Here is a 17,644-nt window from a genome sequence, read left to right as displayed (position 1 = left end):
AATTCAGTTTGCTGCTCAAAGCAGGAAACTGCTCTGGGAAATCCGGATTCCAAGTTTGAGATGCTCAGTGAGTCACTGCTCATCACTGTCTGCGGTGCAACCCCCCGCCTTCCCTACAAAACCTGGAGAAAAAACACATGCACCTTTCTACGGTGCTTGGAGATCCTCAGAGAAAAGATGCCTTAAGCACAAGTGTTCATAATTCATAACTATTCTCACCTGCTAGGTTTCTCAAATAGGAAAAAGTTCCCTTCTACTCACACATTACCAAACCCCAAAGCAACGTGTTTTCGTGTTACGTTATAAAATTACTTGTTAAAAACAAATAATCTTTTTAAAAGGGTGCATCGCTAAGGGTTGACTTCATCAAGGTGTGGCTGGAAATATTTAATGAGCCCAAGTGAAAGCATATACAGCAGGGGTTTCGTGTTCTGAGGGCAGCTGTACAGCCCCGAGCCCACAACCTCCCCAGACAGGGCAGCAAACTCCAAAAAATTAGGACAGAGCCTGGTGCTCCAGTTAACTCCAGTTAATGCTCACAGCACTTGAAGCTAATCTATAAGTCACCACCAGACCCTGCTTGTGATTTAGGCTGGAGCTGTCATCTTTTCTGCATGTGGGGGAACGGAGAGTAGGAAATCCCCACAGTGACAGCACGTGTTGGAGCCCAGCCTGGGAACTGCCATCTCTGAGTCCTCTGCTCCGAGCCCCCTCTGTGCCAGGAGTGTTGGAGCCCCAGATGAAGGCATTAAATAACCCAAATCCACCAGACTGGTACTAAGTGAGGTCCTGTTACAGCCAATTAAACTCATGTCACTTACTGTTAGAGCAAGCCGAAGCAGGTCTTGTGGAGGGTTATCCATACAGCTCCAAAGCTGTCCATAATTTCCTCTGATTGCCTGGGACACGGCGTGCTGCCTTGTTACATCCATCCTCCATCTGCTGCAACCTGCTTTAAACAGCATCAACAGCACAATGATGTCAATACCAGCATCCCATTTACCTCCTTCATTTGTTTGCAAAACGCGTCTCCCTTTCCTTCTGCTCTGCGTGTGTCAGACGGGTCTGGGGTAGGAAGGCAGAAGGGGTGGGGGTAGGACAGTGCTCTCTGCCTCCTTTCTGGAAGGAGAACAAAATGAGACACTACTCGGTGACCTGCCATGCTTTAACAGCAGCCCCCATGAATCCAACCTTTGGTCATCACATCCCGGAGCATTCGGAGCTTCCCACACCGGTGACAAGGCCACAGGGGGTATTTAAGCCACAATCCCAGGCACAAATGCCATTTCCCATCAGATCACCCACCGAATGGCTCCCAGATTCCACGGACGTCAGGCAGGATCAGGAGCTGAGGGCTGATCTCAGGTTGGTCATTATCCCCTGGGAAATGTCTTACTCCAAGGTCATGACTGTTATTATAAACAGTAAGAAAAAATATGTTAAAAATAATTCCTTCTGAAGTGTTAAAAAGCGGCAGTTATAGGGTGGTACAGTAACCAGTAGAAAAGCAAGACTTCATTACCAAGATCACAGTGAAAGGTGAACGGGCAATATCCAGAGGAACCGTTTGGAAGGCAGAGCAAGGCCTCTTGCAATTCAGGGAGGGAAGGGAGACGGGAACCGCTGCTGCTTCCATCCCCTGGCAGGTCTGTGGAGATGCAGAAAGTCCTTCATATTTCACAGCTGAAAGACAGGCAGGCTGACCGTGAACTTGACAAAAGACACAAATTATGAAGCTTTATGGAGCAATGACTTCTTGAGGCTGGAAGAAAAAGACAGCTCTAAACCCACAAGTACCACTGCACCTAAATAAACCCAACAAATTATCCTGCCCACTTCTTTTAATAAACCAGCAAATTAAAGATATTTGGGAGACAACAAACAACTTGTGCATGATTATTCCCTGCATTTTTGCACCTACTTTTGTTAAAGGCTAGGATTTTTGCTGAGGTAGCTCTACACTATCCTCAAAATTATACTAACATCCCTCAGAAAGCCTAAGAAATTCCACAAGTCAGCAGCAGTGCTGGTGAGCAAGCTAAAGTCTCTCAATCCCCAGCTCCACGACTCAAAGAAAAGCCATTTATCTGCTGATAGAAGCTGTTCTCAGACTGACCTTCCCCCAATTCCTGCACCAGATAATGCTGAATTGTAGTTGATTAACAGAGTGAAACCTGCCACACGAGATGGCTGGTAAGTCCAGGGCAGGACGTGTGGGTAAGAGAAAGGCGGTGGTGGTTTATTTCCCAGTCAAAGAACAGCTATGAAAAGCAGCCCCTATCCTGAAAGCAGGGTACAAAAAGTGTTCACTGAACACCAGAACTCGCTGTTTGGGTGAGTGTCATGGCTAAATACAGTGATTAAAACACATATTCAGAGGCAGTTGCAGGCTGGGGAGAGCTGCTGCTATGGTGAGCGGACTCCAGATCAGCCGGCTGGCCCTTCTGTCAGTATTGCATTTGCTGGAACCTCAAAATGCTGCAGTTTGAGTTTGGTTTTAAAAACATCGAAACCTTCTCAAAGACAATTGTAGATATTTTTGCCTCTGCAGTTGACTGGCTTTTGGTGTGTAACATTTCCCTTTTCAGGGAGGTTGACAACATTCCTTAAGACAGTTATCCCCAAAGAAGCACTTCTAAAGTGGACGTATCAAAACTGGTCTTTACCCACATTACCCAATCCAATTTTTTCCTTGTTATTCCAAGAGCTGCTCAAGCAATTCTCCACCAAACCACACAGCAACCCAGCGCTCCCACGGCTCACCATATCCATTCTTCTTTCCCAAAGCCAGGGAGCATCTCTCACGAACTGGCTGCTTCATGCTACGCTGCTTTTACTCATATAAGGAAATGCAAAAAGCTCGCAGGCACGAGAACTCGCAAGGCTGAGTCCCAAACGTCTGCTACAATTTACAGACTCGTGTAATCTGCTTTGTGTTTACGCTAAGAGAGTCGTTTAATTAGAGCTCACAGCAACCCTCTCTGTATTTTTAAGATTGACTAATCAGTTCCGTAGTTCATTGTTATCCCTGCTGTACTAATAGGGAAACTGAGTCATGTTTTCAACAGGTTGTCAGGGTCGAACTTGAACTCCACGTCCTGTCTCCTAATCCCCAGCTCTCAATTCACAACCTCATTTCCTTGCCTCTTCTGCTTTGTTTTTCCACTCTGAAGGAAGAGATGATAGATCACCTTGTTTTGAGCTCAGGGACACATTTTTCTTTAGCGTGGTACAAACATCACACTGAAGATATAAAACAGGGACCCTGGAAATGAGAAACTTTGGCTGTGTTTAACAGCAGAATTGCATTTTGCTTTTCTGACAGATTTCTTTCCGTTCCTGAGCACCGTGTGCGATTGCAGCTGCCTCAAATGCCAGCGTTTTCCCAAGGCAGGCCCAGGCGGCGGTCGGAATGCAGCAAGCACACCGCAGCAGGATGCAGAGCTCCCCGCGGAGCACGGCCCCGTTCCCCTGCGAGGGCTTTGTGCAGACCGAAGGCTTCTGGACAGAACAAACACCTTCAACCTCAGCCTTCCTGCAAAGGTGAGCACCGCGCTACCTTGCTCAGCCCACTTGCATTTCTGAAGGTGTCTAGCAGAGCTGAAACTGTTTCCTTTTGCATGATATATTGCATTTTGCCTGCTGGTTCTGCAAACTACCAGCTTGCCAAGCCTACCCTGCTTCTACGTGGTATTACCATAGACCATGCTGTTCCTCCACGGAGCAGATCTTCTGAAACGTCTCCCAGGGAACCCCTGGCTGAAGCACACGCGGCTGAAGCCAAGGAAGAGTTTTGCTAGCTGAACTAATTAGGCTGTTGGCTTAATTTGTGAATTTTGCACCTATCTCTCAGGAACATTGAACCGTGGCCAAGAGGTGCCTCGAGGAGAGGGACCCGTCGGGGCAGGATGTGTCCGGGGAAGGCAGGGGAGGTGATGGGGAATGAGCTGTGAGGCAGCGAGACCATATCTGCTGGTTGTCATGGTTACGATCGCTGCCGGTCTCCTGTATCAGTTACCTTCCCTTTCCTGGATGCAAATCAGTGAGTGGTGGTCTGCTCCTGCTCCTATGCAGGACACAACAAACAAAAGCCAAGCCAAACAAAAGGAGAAAATCATCTGTTTGAAAACGAGACATCTCTTCTTACCATCATCCAAGGAGAGAGCGGGAAGTGACTTGCTTTTTCGGTATTTGAACTATGCGAGTCTGATAATGCTCTGCCCAATTGCATTTGGTTCTGGCCTAACCTTTGGCTGTTTCCTCGACCTCGGAGGAGCTGTTTTCACAGCCCGTCCAGCCTTTGCTCTCACTCAGCCTTTTGGATTCATGACAAGCTGCCACGGTCTCGGGCACTGCACACACTTGCTGCTGCCTTAGCACACACACCCGGGCAGAACTCTGCAGGCTCCACTGACTTCAGCTCCCTGTTTCAAAGAAAAAAAATAAAAAGAGCTCAAATGTGGCTCGAACTACACCTAAAAAAGGCTTTTACAAAACTCCATATAAAATACAAGCAATTGCTTAATTTTTTAAAATTATTTTTAGTTTTTAAAGCAGCTTCACAGCCCAGGTGGTAAGTTATTTAGAGCAAGTTATCCGGCAAATTTTGGTTTTAATTAGCATACAGATAGGTTTGTGCTTAATTTCAGTGTAGTGCTGTGCAAGGGAGTGATAACACGAAAGTGAAAACTATTAGAAACTGTAAACAGAAGTGAAACTGCCAGGCCTGTTTCCACTGTCCCCTAGCCAAGGAGAAAGCTGAGTAAACAACAGGGTGAAGTACAGTGGGTTTTTATGTTTCTTTTAGGTTTAAGAACTTGTAAACAAGTGATGGGGCTTTTAAGTGGATACAAACAGATGCCCTGAGTTTTGTGCTACTTACAGGGCACACAGGTCCCAGTTTCTCTGGACAAGGTAGGGGAAAACAAACCCACATTTCAACAGAAACCCAGCTCTGGCAAGAGGAAAATGTCATTCCAGTGATCGCAGTCTCAAGCCTACCATCATGCAACTGAACAAGTCTCGTCCTGCTTAATAGAGGGCACACACAAATACCTGTTCCTAATTACCCCGTTCCATAGTTTGGGATGCCACCATTCAAAAAAAAAACCACCCCACATAAAAAGAAACCATTTCAAAACTGGAAGTCTAAGGACCTCAGTATAAACTCTTTTCCTTAGAGGAAAAAACAAAATTTATTTCTGAGGTGTTCAAGATTGATATATTCATGACTTGCAGTATTTTACTTCTCAGTGCTCTTACAAAACAGAGACTGTTGCACACACCCAGCCTTGAAAAGCTACATCCCAAAAATAAACACAGAAATAAACTTCCAAAATCTAAGAAGTTATCCTGACTGGGAATATTTTGGCCTAATGACCAATTGTATTACATAAGAAGATGTAATACAAGCAAGATTTTCTAGAGAGGCGTGGGAAAGAGGTGCCTTCATCGTTCAGGGAAAAAGAAGCAAGTCTCCAACTTTTCTTCTAATAACACTTGCTTTTTGTATTTTGGACACAGCACAGCAGCTCAGATGTGACTCAGCCACTTGCGTGGTCAGGCAGGAGATCCATCTACACGGTGCTCAATGGTTTCCTTGTTGGGGAGCGAACAAAAGGCACAAGAGGTTCAGCGATGTCAGAAATTCAATTACCTGGCAAAAGAAAAATCTATCTGTCCCTCATCAGCATTGCAAAACTCCCACATTCTGGAGTTAGCAAAGCTCTTGGATATTTTGCAGCGTTGCACGTCTCTCAGCACACAGTAAAATGGTGCAAAAATACAAGGTTGGTACTTTGCTGCTTGGTTATTTCAAAATATTCCCTCTTTGCCTCCCCAGGGACAGGATCAATACCCGACAGCAAAAAGAATTTGCTAACACTGGGGGAACTTTTTGTTTCTGCTTTGTAAATTGATCTTTTCCTCCTCTCACCTTCATGATGAGTAAAGGAAGGGAGCTTTGAGGCTGCTCTTCAGACATTCCTCTTTCCAAATGAGGCACTTGTGGTTTATTTTAGAAATGTAAGGACTGTCCAGCTGGGCATTTTCTGGCTCTCTCTGAGGAGAGGCTTGGTGCATTTCTTGGTGAGTTTACCTAGAGTACTTAGAGTACCTACAGTACTGCTGATCTGTAACTAGAAAAATCCTCTTTCAGAATTATTCTCTAGTGACTATACAGGCCAAGTTCAGCCCAAAGGATTTCCTGTTAGCAAGCTACAAATCTACCCATCTGATTCTTGTGTGCTGCTCAGAAAATCTGAGTTATTTGCCTCCCAGTGTAAGATGGGGACTGTATCTGAGATGCAAAAAATCTGCAGAACCTGAGGGCGAGTGGCGATGCTGGAAGACTCCCTCTTGCGAGGAAAGCCCAGTATTGCACACAAACTTACATAAGGCAACTGTGCATGAGAACTGCTGCTGGGTTCACTGCACCGAAGCGCAAAGAAGCCACAGTTCTGTCATCATCTACATCTGGTTGCGTAATGAGCTACCTGCTCAGACATCGCTTCTTCATACTGGGCAGGAACCCAACACCTGTGATTTCAAAAAATAAATCCTTGCACCTCTCACCGCTCTGGTGCACAAAGGCAGCAAATGCACCGACCCTGCGCAGAGCACACGGCATGTGAGAAGGACCTTGGGATGACATTGGGGCGTTTTATCTTAAACAATCTGTTTACTGGTGTGCGAGGCAGGCACTGTATAGAAATGACCTGGCTGGGGCCAGTACACTGCTGTCCAGCCGGGTGGCTGTGGGGCTGCCAGGCCGATCACAGAATCATGGAACAGTTTGGGTTGAAGGAGCTTCCCAGCTCCCCCAGTGCCCCCCTGCCACGAGCAGGGACATCTGCACCAGCTCAGGTTGCTCAGAGCCCCGTCCAGCCTGGCCTGGGATGTCTCCAGGGATGGTTCAGCCACCACCTCTCTGGCCAACCTGGGCCAGGCTCTCACCACCCTCAGGGCCAACAATTTCTTCCTCATGTCCAGCCTGAATCTCCTCTCCTTTAGTTTAAATATCATAGAATAATCACTGTGGGTTTGTTATTTAGGAACTAGGAGGGCATGGTGACAAGGCCTATTTAATGCAGACAAGTGAATCAAATCTACGTCATATTTTTCAGTACTGTGTACACTCAGACGTCCCTGAAACATTTGGTTTCAGTGTCTGCTACATTTTCATGCTACAGCATTTATACTTGCCAGTGACTGCAAATCTCTGCCTTTTCCTTATAATTCTGGGTGGTATTTTCTCCACTTCATCCAATAAATGCATAAATCCCCACCCCCAGCAGGTACTGAGAACTAAAGGGATGAATTTGACTTACTGGGAGCTCATCTTTCTGTTTTGCATCCACTTCAAGGAAGTATCATGAGGGTGTCAAGTGCCCCACATGCAATCTCGGCAACTCTGGGAAGCAGTCACTTCCTTTCCAGCTTTACACACAGCTCCTTGGTAAAGGCAAACACGGAAAGCATGTGTTAGAAGGAAATAACCTAATGACTGAGGTATTTCATCATGTAAAAGGTGAAGGAAAAGCAGCTCTCTTACAATTGGTGGTATTGCTTCAGCCCAATACACGCTATAAATTATCATTCTGTGATACTTAACAAATGCAATGCTGGTCAAAGCTGCTGGCTGGTGAACTGAGCAGAGTTTTACAGCATCAGAAAAATCACACTAGTTAGACTTATGAGTATTGTGAACTAGCACAAACATTACAGTTCCATTTCCTAGATTTAGCTTGTAGAGAAAAAGCACACGCACTCAAAATACTGGCATACAAAAGCAAAAGGAGACAGGACTGAAAGTGCAGGAAGCTTTTTAATAATGTATCATTTCTTTGAACAATACAATTTATTCTGTTATCTCAGGTTGAAGATTCAGCAAATCTGATGTTATAATTTGTACCAACAAGCCTAAAAGTGACCAGGCTTATATGATACCTATTTAAACATGGATTTAAGATACAGTATCCCTTCCCCAGTTGAGAACAGATGAGACGGATAGCGGCAGCTCTAGTTTAGGCTTAAATTTTCAGGACATGTGCCACAGCAGCTGCGATAACTGCCTGAGGAAGAAAAGGAATGGTCTGGTGATTCTTAAAATAGAATGTGGGAAGCCTAAGTTCCAAGGCTTGCTATAGCACAGATAGGTTCCTGTGAGATGCCAGCTACGCCTGTAAATTGATAATGAATTGGGCACTCTGGATTTCAAGCAAAAACATGACAAAAAATGGAAAGCACTTGTATACTGTGATTATATGGATACAATAGAGAGGCTCAGAGGGGACTCACACTGCTCAGGCCATTGTAGTTTGTCTAATGCTGATCCTCCAAAGGTGGCAGAAGAGCACGGAGGTTGCTGGAGGAGCGATTCTCCTGCTTTCTAAAAGCAAATAACATACATGAGATTGTGATAAACCAGGCTCCAATCTCCCAAGTTCGTTACCAGGCAGCTTGTGCTGCCTTTGGGCCTCGCCTGCCATTTGTTGGCTTCCAAGCACCGATTCTGTGTTTTCTGGTACCACCGTGTGGTGAAGGGAAGGAACAGGCTGTTAATCAAGGCGGTGGATAATGAGATGAACACCACACAAAGCCCGGAGTCCGCTGGGCTGTGGCAAGGAGGTACCATGAAGTTTTCCAATCCGGCCTCCTCCTGGCAACGTGCCTCAGATCAAGCTTACTTTTGAAACCATGGGTATTTTTGTTTTCCACAAGAAATTAATTCAGTATCAATGGAATTTTCCTTCCTTCATTTCTGCAGGGCTTGCCAACGCGGAAGCTAATTTGATTTATGGTATGGTAGGGAAACCCAGGCATCCCAAACTAGGCTGCAGTCCAACCAAACCTGTTCACCAAATACCCACAACATAGTAACAACCTCTGGTTTTATCTCTAGTAAGAAGGAAATTACAAGAAAAACTAATTTAATTGCCAAAGTTTACAATCAGTCCCTCCTAACATACGTACATTCAGTTCTTCTACTGAGATAACACTTATTTCCATCAACAATAAACACAGAGATATCATTTTATTAGACTGAAAGCACACAAAAATCTCATGTCTGGGCAATGCTAAAATAGTAGTCTAGTGTGACTGGATTAATAGTAATCTAATAGTAACTTCTCTCTAGCAACCAACAAGCTTGAGAGCAGGGGAGAGCTGTTGCCCAGAGGGAAATTCGTTAAAAATCCAAAAGTGAAGTCAGTGGGTTAATTCAGTAAGAGAAAATGAACTCCACGATCAAATCTGCTCAGAAGGGGAAACCTGGCAAGTTTGGGGTTAAGTATCCAGTAGCAAAATGTAAAGTCTGCCAGTACCTGCAGGTGCTTTGAAAGGTGGAGTGACGGGACATGACACAGGTCCCCTGCAGACACTGCGGGTCCATTCCTTCTGCCACCTTAGTACTTTCTCCAGACCAGTTTTTATGTGCCTAAGGCGATGAAATGTTCTTGTTTGGAGGATTCAATGCGTTTTAATAGATCTCACATTTAGGAAGTTTTCCCTGATGTTTTCTGTTGCTGTTTCTTCTGCCACGCCACAGATTTTCTGGCACCTTAAAAATTTCCTTTGCAAGAAGATGGTTAAAAAACAGACAGACTGTCAAAATAGTTGTACTTTTTTTTTTTTTTTTTTTTAAAAAAAGCTCAGCCTTTCACATCAGAAGTCTTCGTAACGCCAATGTATTAAAGCTCTTTATTAGTCAGTATCTCCTCATTAGCCCCAATCTAACTTTTCTCAGTCAGCTCCCCCTGTGCCATCTCCTTCCCATCCGTGCCAATGAGGACGGGCTCATATTGTAAATTGTGAGTTTAACTATAGCTCCATTTCATCTCTACAACTGCAGGATACGGACCCATTCCTCAGAAATTATAGCCAGCAATATTAGTCCCTGGGTATGGTATTACCATATCTGGAACGATTTAGGGACAATGAAACCCCTGTGACATCAAGGGAGGCGATTCTTCCAACACTAATGATCCTGCAACTCAATATTCGCTGTGTGAAATTGAGTCCGTTTTCCTTCCTCAATCCTCTTCATACCCACTGTTGGCAGGGCTCAGCTGATGGGAGGAGGATATTGTCACTTTTTCCAAATATAATTGAGCTCTGTGAATGCAAGATGAAGACTGCTGCAGGAGAAAATCATCCTGCAACTCAAAACTGTTAATCCAAGGGCACCATGTTAGGAGGAGCAGGGACAGGAGCTTGTCGTTCCCAGGGAGTCCTCGTTCTGCTTTTTTTAGCCCAACAATCAACATTCACTTGAAAATAAAACCAGGGTGGGAGTAAAGGTGGTTCTGTAGGATTACGGTAAGCGACCCACTGGCCTGTAACCAGCTCACCTTAACTTCTACTCACATTTAATTGTCACTTAGTATTAATACACTGATTCGGGGAGTCCAGAGACTCTGCTCTATCATTTCTCAGTAATCTAAACTTTCTTAAGACCCCAGCAAAAAAATCTGCATTATTAGGAAAGCAAGAATCCTCCGCAGGCTCTGCTGGAAGCCTGCCAAAGCTTTCAGCGCCATTCAAACTCCACCATTCTTTGCAGTCTTACCTATGAAGAGGCAAATAAATGATAACAGCAGTTTGGGTCTATTTCCCAGACAATTTGTGCTGAAATTAATCAACTGAAAAACAACTTAGTGGCATAGCCACTAATTTTACACGGATTTAAACCATACTGGTAGACAACTACTTCGTCAAGGCCTGGGAAGAACACTGAACCTGCTCATTTGTCTTTCTACGGTCAGTGGTGACTTTCTGGATCCTGGATGCAGCTGCTCCCCTTTATGTACAAGCAACTGCAGCTCTGAGCAAGATTCTCCCTGCACACTGAATCTGGCTTCTTGTACATCTCTTGTGCAAGATTTTCTGTAAAAGGATGGATAAAAGGAAGGCAGGAACGGTATCAGACAGCAGAACAAGAAAAATTATCATGTAAATTGACAGAGAATGCTCAGTACCAGGGTAATTAGCAAAAAGACAAAAAGCTTTTATGTCTTATTTGAAGTACAGGACACGTCAACGTACCCAGCGCTGCATAACAGCCCAGCCCAGTCCAGCCCTCACAGGAACCACCAAAATCAAGTGATGAAGCTGTTGGAACACTACCCAGCTGTCTCACCCCTCCAAAACTGTCATTGCTGGTCCTTAAGATATCAATATTTGAGAAGTACTGAAGAACAGCACGCAAAAAACCCCATACAAATTTATACACAGGACACTTGAGCAAAGCCCAGGAACACAACCGGGCTCTGACAGTAGTTTGTTCCTACACCTGATACTTTATTTTTGCCTAAAGTTAGTGCAACCCACAGCCTTTCTTAATAATCAGCTGCAAGTAGGAACTGTTGTCATCTGTTCCCAGTTTTAACGCTCAAATCCTCAGCCTGATTTAAAATGGGATGCTTTCTGTCTTTTGAATTGGAAAATAATTGCACATTACTGCACAGCCCTGGTACCCTTCCACGGGAGATCATCGGGTCGCTTTTCACGTTAGCTTTGTTTCCATCAGGCTCTGGTGGTCTCCAGTTTTTGTGAGCTCCAATAGGACAAAACACATGCTAATGCAAAGACCACCTGCCAGGCCAGCTTTCTAAATGCACCCGACAGCATAAATCACATCCCAGACGATACACAGAGACAGTTTTCCATGTAAAATGATTACCATTTAACAGAAAAACTTATTTTTAGCTTAAGGCATTCTGGCAGCTGGAGATGCAGATTTGTGGCTGTTCTAACCACTAAACACACACGGATTGCAGCAGAGGGTTGCCTGCTCTTTTAGCTTTTAATTTACAGAACTAATTAGTTGGATTTACTGTCTTTAGCATCCCTTCCCTCTATTTGCTTAAGGAGAAATAGACGAGTCCTGCATGTCAAGTCAAGCCCAACAGGCCAATAACTCCAGCACATGGACACGTCCAGTGGGAAACACATCGGATGGAGCAAGAGCTTCAAATCTTGCAGCAGCAAATACGTGTGGCACATCACGCAGAGAAAAGACGGGGTTAAAACTTCTCTACAGCAACTTTTCCATGTGCAGAGGGGATGTTCTGATCAGCAAATAGATTCCAGACCAGGATAAAGGAAAATACAGGAATTTTGTAGCAAAAAATTAAATCAGTACTTTCCAAAGCATATTATGATACGAGCATGAAGTAACGTGTGGCAAAGACATTGAGGCAGTCAATGCAGAATATCTGAGATAAAACATTTGGAAGTTCACTGGTGAGCAGGAGATAGCACAGCTCAGGACCTACAGGGAAACTTCTGTGGCAGTTACTCCATAAAATAATAATTTTCCTGCTCACCTGGAGAAAATGTCCTGTACAGTAACACACAGCAACATTCCACTTAGACTTCTAGGTATTGAAAAGATTAATAATTAAGCAGCAGGTTCTTTGACAAAAAGAAACCCTGCAATTACACTTGATTAGCAGTACTTTATGGAACAATCAGGGGATGAAGGGACCTTTCAATCAGAGGTGTTCGCAGGGAACACCAGCGCGTTCCAGGAGCCACCCGACTCCTTTGGAACCGTTAGTTTTTTGCAGCAGCTTTGCCCCAACATCTCAATCCCATACACCATGTCCCAGGGCTCCCCCCAAGCTGCATCTCTTGGAGAACGTCCTGGACAGGCAACAACCTCCTCTCTGTTCCCACCTTGCAGCAGCTGCACCAAGTTAAAATTGTCACTGTTCTTGCTGGCCATTTCTAAGCTGCTTCTGGGTGAGGTGTATACATTATTTTCTGATGTTTGCTAGGTCAAATTTAAGACATATCAGCCATGACAATGCAAGATAGGTCCAGCTGTTCTACAATGTACTTCTTGCTTTCTAGACAGAGAAAACTTATTGATGTCAAACTCTGCCCTACTCATTTTCATTGGATTCTCTCTGAAAACAGCACAGGTTGAAACAGGTCACAGAACTTAATTGAGAACAGACACTCAAGTCCCAGGAAAGGCCAAGCGGAGACATAAAAAAAATATTCAGTCTGAGAAAAGTTACCGAAGGAGATATTCACACATGGGGTTTTTGGTTTGGCTCTGCTCTCTAGTGTTAAGTAGTGACTAGAAAAACGGTGCAGTTTTACTCAATAAATCTTGTGTCCTGCTTAGTCACCACCACAGCAAAGTCTGTATTTCATTAGCAGAAGCAACAACATTCAAGCTAAAGCACAGAAACCTAACACATAATCAGTTTTTTGGAGCTAGTTCTGGTTTCACCACCAAGAAAAGCTTACCAAAATTTCTTTTTCTCCACAGGAACTGCAAGATTACCATATTCTTCCCCTTTTTGTATAGGGCTACTTTTTAAACAGTAACGAAGATAATTTACTGTAGTACATTCACTTCCATGCTCCACTTTGGGCCTCCTAATAATTCAAGTTTCAAAACGTCCTGCAGCAATCTAACTTTTAGGTCAGGAAATGCCACTTTTCAGCTGTGGATTGTCTGAATTCTCTGAATTAAGGTGCTTAAAACCAAGTCTTGGCCATTAGGAAAACGCCACCTAAATACAAATGCATACCTGTGCGCAGCAAGAAAGTTCTGCCATCAGCCACAGCAGAGGTGAAATACAGGCAAGAGAAATTAGAAAGCCGTTAAGAACAGTCCAAGCCAAACCGTATCCAGCTTTATTAAAGGTACTTTTCATAAACAATCATGGTAATTTAGGCAGGACATGGGCTACAATCTGCAACATTTTACAACAACTGTCAAACTCCCCTCCCTTCATGGACTACCAAAACGTAAAAGTTGCTATAAAACCAAAGAATCTTCATTTCATACTTGTAAAGGGAAAAGTTTAGAGTGAGGGTGGACATTTTCACATTTAGCATGTTGTTTAACAACTCTTCACAAACCTACCCTAACTTTTAGAGGAAAAAAAAATTAAAATGCAGGTTTTCTTAATCTGAAGATCCACAATATAAAAGAAGTACAGCTCCTTTTAGAGCCATTATATCCTGAATTGGACACCAGAAGTCTGGATCACCCGACAACGCACTTAAGAGTGTTAAGTCCCAAAATGCCATTTGTGCTGTATTTTGGAGTGACAGGCTCTAGGCAAACAGCAAAGAGTGGAAGGAAATACAGACACCGTTACAAACTGCAGGTTTGAAGCTGGGAATAGGCACCTTAGGAGCTTGGACGTTCACTCGTATGCACTTCACAGGACTGAACAGACGTGCAGCGCAAGGGAATCCCTTCCTCCTCTACCCAGGAAGAGCCCTTCTTCCAAAAACTGGGGGACCAGGAAATACTTCTCTTATTAAAATTTAGGTTCCGAGAAATAGACTAAGTGACATTTGTCCCCACTGCCCCCCCTCCCCCTCCCCAAAAACCACAACAACGAAGCGGTCTGTGTGCTAACAACATAGCTTAAAAAAAAGTAAACCAAAATTCTGCATTGTTATAAAACTTGATAAAAAATAGTATTTCAAACTGTACAGTCACCAGAAGTACACAGTTATCAAAAATTCACACGTTTTTACTTGGCTTCGCCAGCACCTTCAGCTTTCTGTGCCTAAAAGAAAAAGGGGAACCAGTCAATACATAGCACAGACTTGCACCAAACAACTGATAACTCATTTCTCTAATTAGCAATGCTCTGAACAGAAGAAACCTTATCTGTGCTGCAGCACCCTAATTTTTAACAAATCTAACATTTGAAGTACCATAAAAGGCAATCTGAAGTTGCTTTGTTGTGTGCAAACTTTCTGTATTTTCAGAACAAGGCGAAACAAGAACTTTCATGCAGCAACTTCAACCAGCAAAGAGACACTTTAACTCTTCAACTACCTGTTGATGTGTTGGTGTCATGAGCAACACGTCTAAATAATCAAACAATAATTCCTCTTTATTAGCACAAGTCTAAACCTGTCTGTGCTTGATATGGAAAGAAATAACTTGCTGGCGTAACAGGAGCTGCCGGAGCCGCTGCTGTACCTGGTCTGTTTTGGCATCTCCGTTCTCTGCAGGGTTGTTTCCCTCCTTGCCAGCATCAGCTTTCCCCTTCTTGCCCTTGGGCACCTTCTCGCTCTTCTGTCAATGCAAAACGACGGTCACCGTTACAATTACCAACAGCCGCTCATTAAGCCACAAGAATCCAAAAACTAGAATGGTAAAAACCGGCATTGGACGTTGGCCCAAAAAGAACGCAACGCACAAACATTTGCATCGTCTAGAGACTTACAACAACTGTGAGGAGTCTTCCCTTTGGGGTTGGTTTTTTTTTTTGCGAGTTTTGTAGAGTTCAAAAGTATTCAGGGCAGCTTTATAGAAGTGATGATGCAGCTCAATTTCAAAGTTTTACTGTAATAGTTCTTACATTTCCATCTCAACAACAGGGCTGACACAACACCTTACCTTTGGAGCTGCCTTTTTAGGTTTAGGCTCTGGCTTTGGAGGAGCGGGCTTCTGTGAGGGAGAAAAAACCCTCCTGTTACTCAGATTATTTTAGGAGAAACATACAACTTTTTAAACACACACAACGCAAATATTTTCAAGTTCAGGAAAGCAAATCAAACCACTTGAAACTGAAGCACTTCAACCGGATTTGTCAATTATTCTACCACTCCCATAGCACCACACAATGGGGCAGCGCATTAAGCCAGTAACTTTCTGCTGAACGACGCGTCTCTGCAGAACACCCGCAGCCCTCACAGTACGTAATACTGAAGCCTAAAACTACCGAGTTTTGGGACATCTCTGCTCAACAAGAGAATACTCACAGCAGATAACCTCGCCGATCTCCGCTGGGGCTGTTTAAAGAGAAAAATGATTGAATTTAATGCAACATGAACTCTCAAAACCTCATAATCTCTTATTTCAAACCTGTAAATTCCCAGAACTATTTTTTAAGTTTCTACTTCCCTTTTTGTCTGTTCTCAAAAGACATAAGACTCAAGTTAGTTAAATAGATTTTTCATGGTTAAGGTTAAAAGACAGTTAACAGTTTGAAAAGTCTGATTCAATTACAACCAATCGTCCCCTTGCTCCCAAGTTCTTTACTGGGATGAAGTTAAATCTCACTGTCCAACATAAACACTTTATAAACCAACTTTCTGAAAACGCTGAACTTCTTACCTCATCCTTAACTTTGGCCTTGTCGCCCTTGGTATCTCCTTCAGCCTAGGACGGGAGACACAAGTTGTACCGGCACCAGCCGTTATGTTTAACCCCCCCGTGTACAAAGGAAGCGTTTCCCAGCCGCTCCCGGGGGCTGACCGGCCGTCCCCGCGCCTCGGGCCGCCCCCACCTGCGCCTGGGCGGTCCGGAGGCCGCCGAGATTCGGGGAGGGGCCGGACGCACCGGCGGGCCCAGCGGCTCCGCCAGCCGGGATCCCCGGGCCGGAAGCCCCCACAGCGACCCAGCCCAGAGCGGGGCGGGTCAGCCCGTCCCGGGGCGGGGGGAGCGGGGGAGCCGCGCTGCCCCCTCAGGGCGGCCCCGCTCCCGCCCACGGCTGCCCCCGTGGGGCGGCGGTTTTGGCGGCAAAGCCGCCCGGGCGCCAGCAGCGCGGCCGCTTCCCGCCCTTTCCCGCCCCACCGGCGCTCCCTCCCCTCCCCTCCCCCGCCTCATCCCGTCCTCCCGCCAAAACCAACCGGATCGGACCGGCGCGCGCCCCTCCCCCAACCGCGGCCGTTGGCCCCCGCGCGCGCGGCCGGTAACGGTCCCCGCGCCGCCCCGCCCCCACCCCCGGTGAGGCCTCGCGCGGCTCCTCGCAGCCGTTACCGCCCCGAATGGGGGGGGGGGATAAGCCGTAGTCCCGCCCCCCCTCCCACAGGCGGTAACGCGGGGGGGGGCGGCGGGACCGTAGGCCCCTACGGCGTGAGGGGCGCGATGAGGCGGCCCGCTCCCCCGGCGCCACGTACCTTTCTCTTCGGCATGGCTCCGTGCGGGCGCGCTGTGTGTGTGTGTGTGTCAGGGAGAGCGGCGCTCGGCGGGGCGGCGTGAGGGGGCGGAGGGAGAAGGCGGAGGCGGGGGGGGGGGGGCGCGGGGGCCGGGCGGCGGCGAGAAGCGGGGAGAGGGAAGGAAGGAGGGAGCGGAGCGCGGCGCGGGCGGCGGGGCGGGCTCCGCTGGCTGCCGACCCCACTAATTTCAATCGGGTGTTTATAAAGTTTTATATAGAGCCGGACGCGGCCCAACCGGTTCCAGCCGGATCCCCACCGCCCCGCCTGCCCATTGGCCCGCCGGGGTCACGTGGGGTGGGGCCAGGCGGGGAGGGGAGGGGGGAGACGCTGAGGAGGCGGCGCGCGCGCCATTGGGCCTCGCGCCCCCCCCCCCCGCGCGCCTGCCCGCAGAGCCCCGCGGGCGGGAAAACCCGGGGGGGGGGGGGGGGGGCAGGCAAAAGAAAGGGGGAAAAATGAAAAAAATCAGCAACGCGGAAGGCCCCGCCTGCGTGATGGGGAGCGCGGCCGCGGCCCCTGTACGCGGGGAAAGGCGGGAGCATCCCCCGTCCGCCTCCGCGGGAGCTGCGCGGGGAGCGGAGCTGTTCGTTCAGCACCAGCCGGGGCACCGGGGCCCCCAAACCGCGCCCCCCCGGCTGCAGAGCCGCTCCTGGGGCACCGCGCGGCCGGGAAACCGGCGTTTCCCTGAAAAAAAAAATGGGCGATTGGGAGTTAGGCT

General features: G+C 46.5%; 2 protein-coding genes across 4 annotated transcripts in view; both read right to left on the bottom strand.

Moving 5' to 3' along the window:
- Window positions 1–7,443, bottom strand: part of RPS6KA1 (ribosomal protein S6 kinase A1) — a 45,775-nt gene extending 38,332 nt beyond the window's left edge. The window contains exons 1-5 of one of the 3 annotated variants that reach the window (XM_065650785.1): window positions 7,329–7,443; window positions 4,148–4,424; window positions 1,523–1,648; window positions 1,306–1,409; window positions 822–952 (exon numbers count right to left, since the gene is read on the bottom strand). In XM_065650785.1, coding sequence (XP_065506857.1) covers window positions 822–932 — 111 coding nt within the window. In that variant the 5' untranslated portion in view covers window positions 933–952; window positions 1,306–1,409; window positions 1,523–1,648; window positions 4,148–4,424; window positions 7,329–7,443. Of the gene's footprint in view, window positions 1–821; window positions 953–1,305; window positions 1,410–1,522; window positions 1,684–4,147; window positions 4,425–7,328 lie in introns of all 3 variants that reach the window. The other 2 variants (XM_065650783.1, XM_065650784.1) reach the window with 2 other exon arrangements.
- A 6,177-nt stretch (window positions 7,444–13,620) lies between these two features.
- HMGN2 (high mobility group nucleosomal binding domain 2) lies at window positions 13,621–17,197 on the bottom strand. Its single transcript, XM_065650787.1, has 6 exons — window positions 16,891–17,197; window positions 16,106–16,150; window positions 15,751–15,780; window positions 15,386–15,436; window positions 14,966–15,061; window positions 13,621–14,543 (listed from the first exon to the last, which is right to left on the bottom strand). The coding sequence occupies exons 1-6, from the start codon at window positions 16,903–16,905 to the stop codon at window positions 14,508–14,510; spliced, it is 273 nt and encodes a 90-aa protein (XP_065506859.1). The 5' UTR covers window positions 16,906–17,197; the 3' UTR covers window positions 13,621–14,507.
- Window positions 17,198–17,644: the final 447 nt, after the last annotated feature.

The sequence above is a fragment of the Caloenas nicobarica genome, chromosome 23 (genome assembly GCF_036013445.1).
Source record: "Caloenas nicobarica isolate bCalNic1 chromosome 23, bCalNic1.hap1, whole genome shotgun sequence".
Taxonomy (NCBI): Eukaryota; Metazoa; Chordata; class Aves; order Columbiformes; family Columbidae; genus Caloenas; species Caloenas nicobarica.
This window is presented reverse-complemented; position numbering and strand designations above follow the sequence as displayed.

What these genes read in the sequence shown, in the direction of transcription:
- HMGN2 (XM_065650787.1), bottom strand. An exon ending in GATCGGCGAGGTTATCTGCT is followed by an intron (nt 15,437 to 15,750) that starts GTGAGTATTCTC and finishes TCTCCCTCACAG; the next exon opens with AAGCCCGCTCCTCCAAAGCC. An exon ending in GAGATGCCAAAACAGACCAG is followed by an intron (nt 14,544 to 14,965) that starts GTACAGCAGCGG and finishes TTTTTCTTTTAG; the next exon opens with GCACAGAAAGCTGAAGGTGC.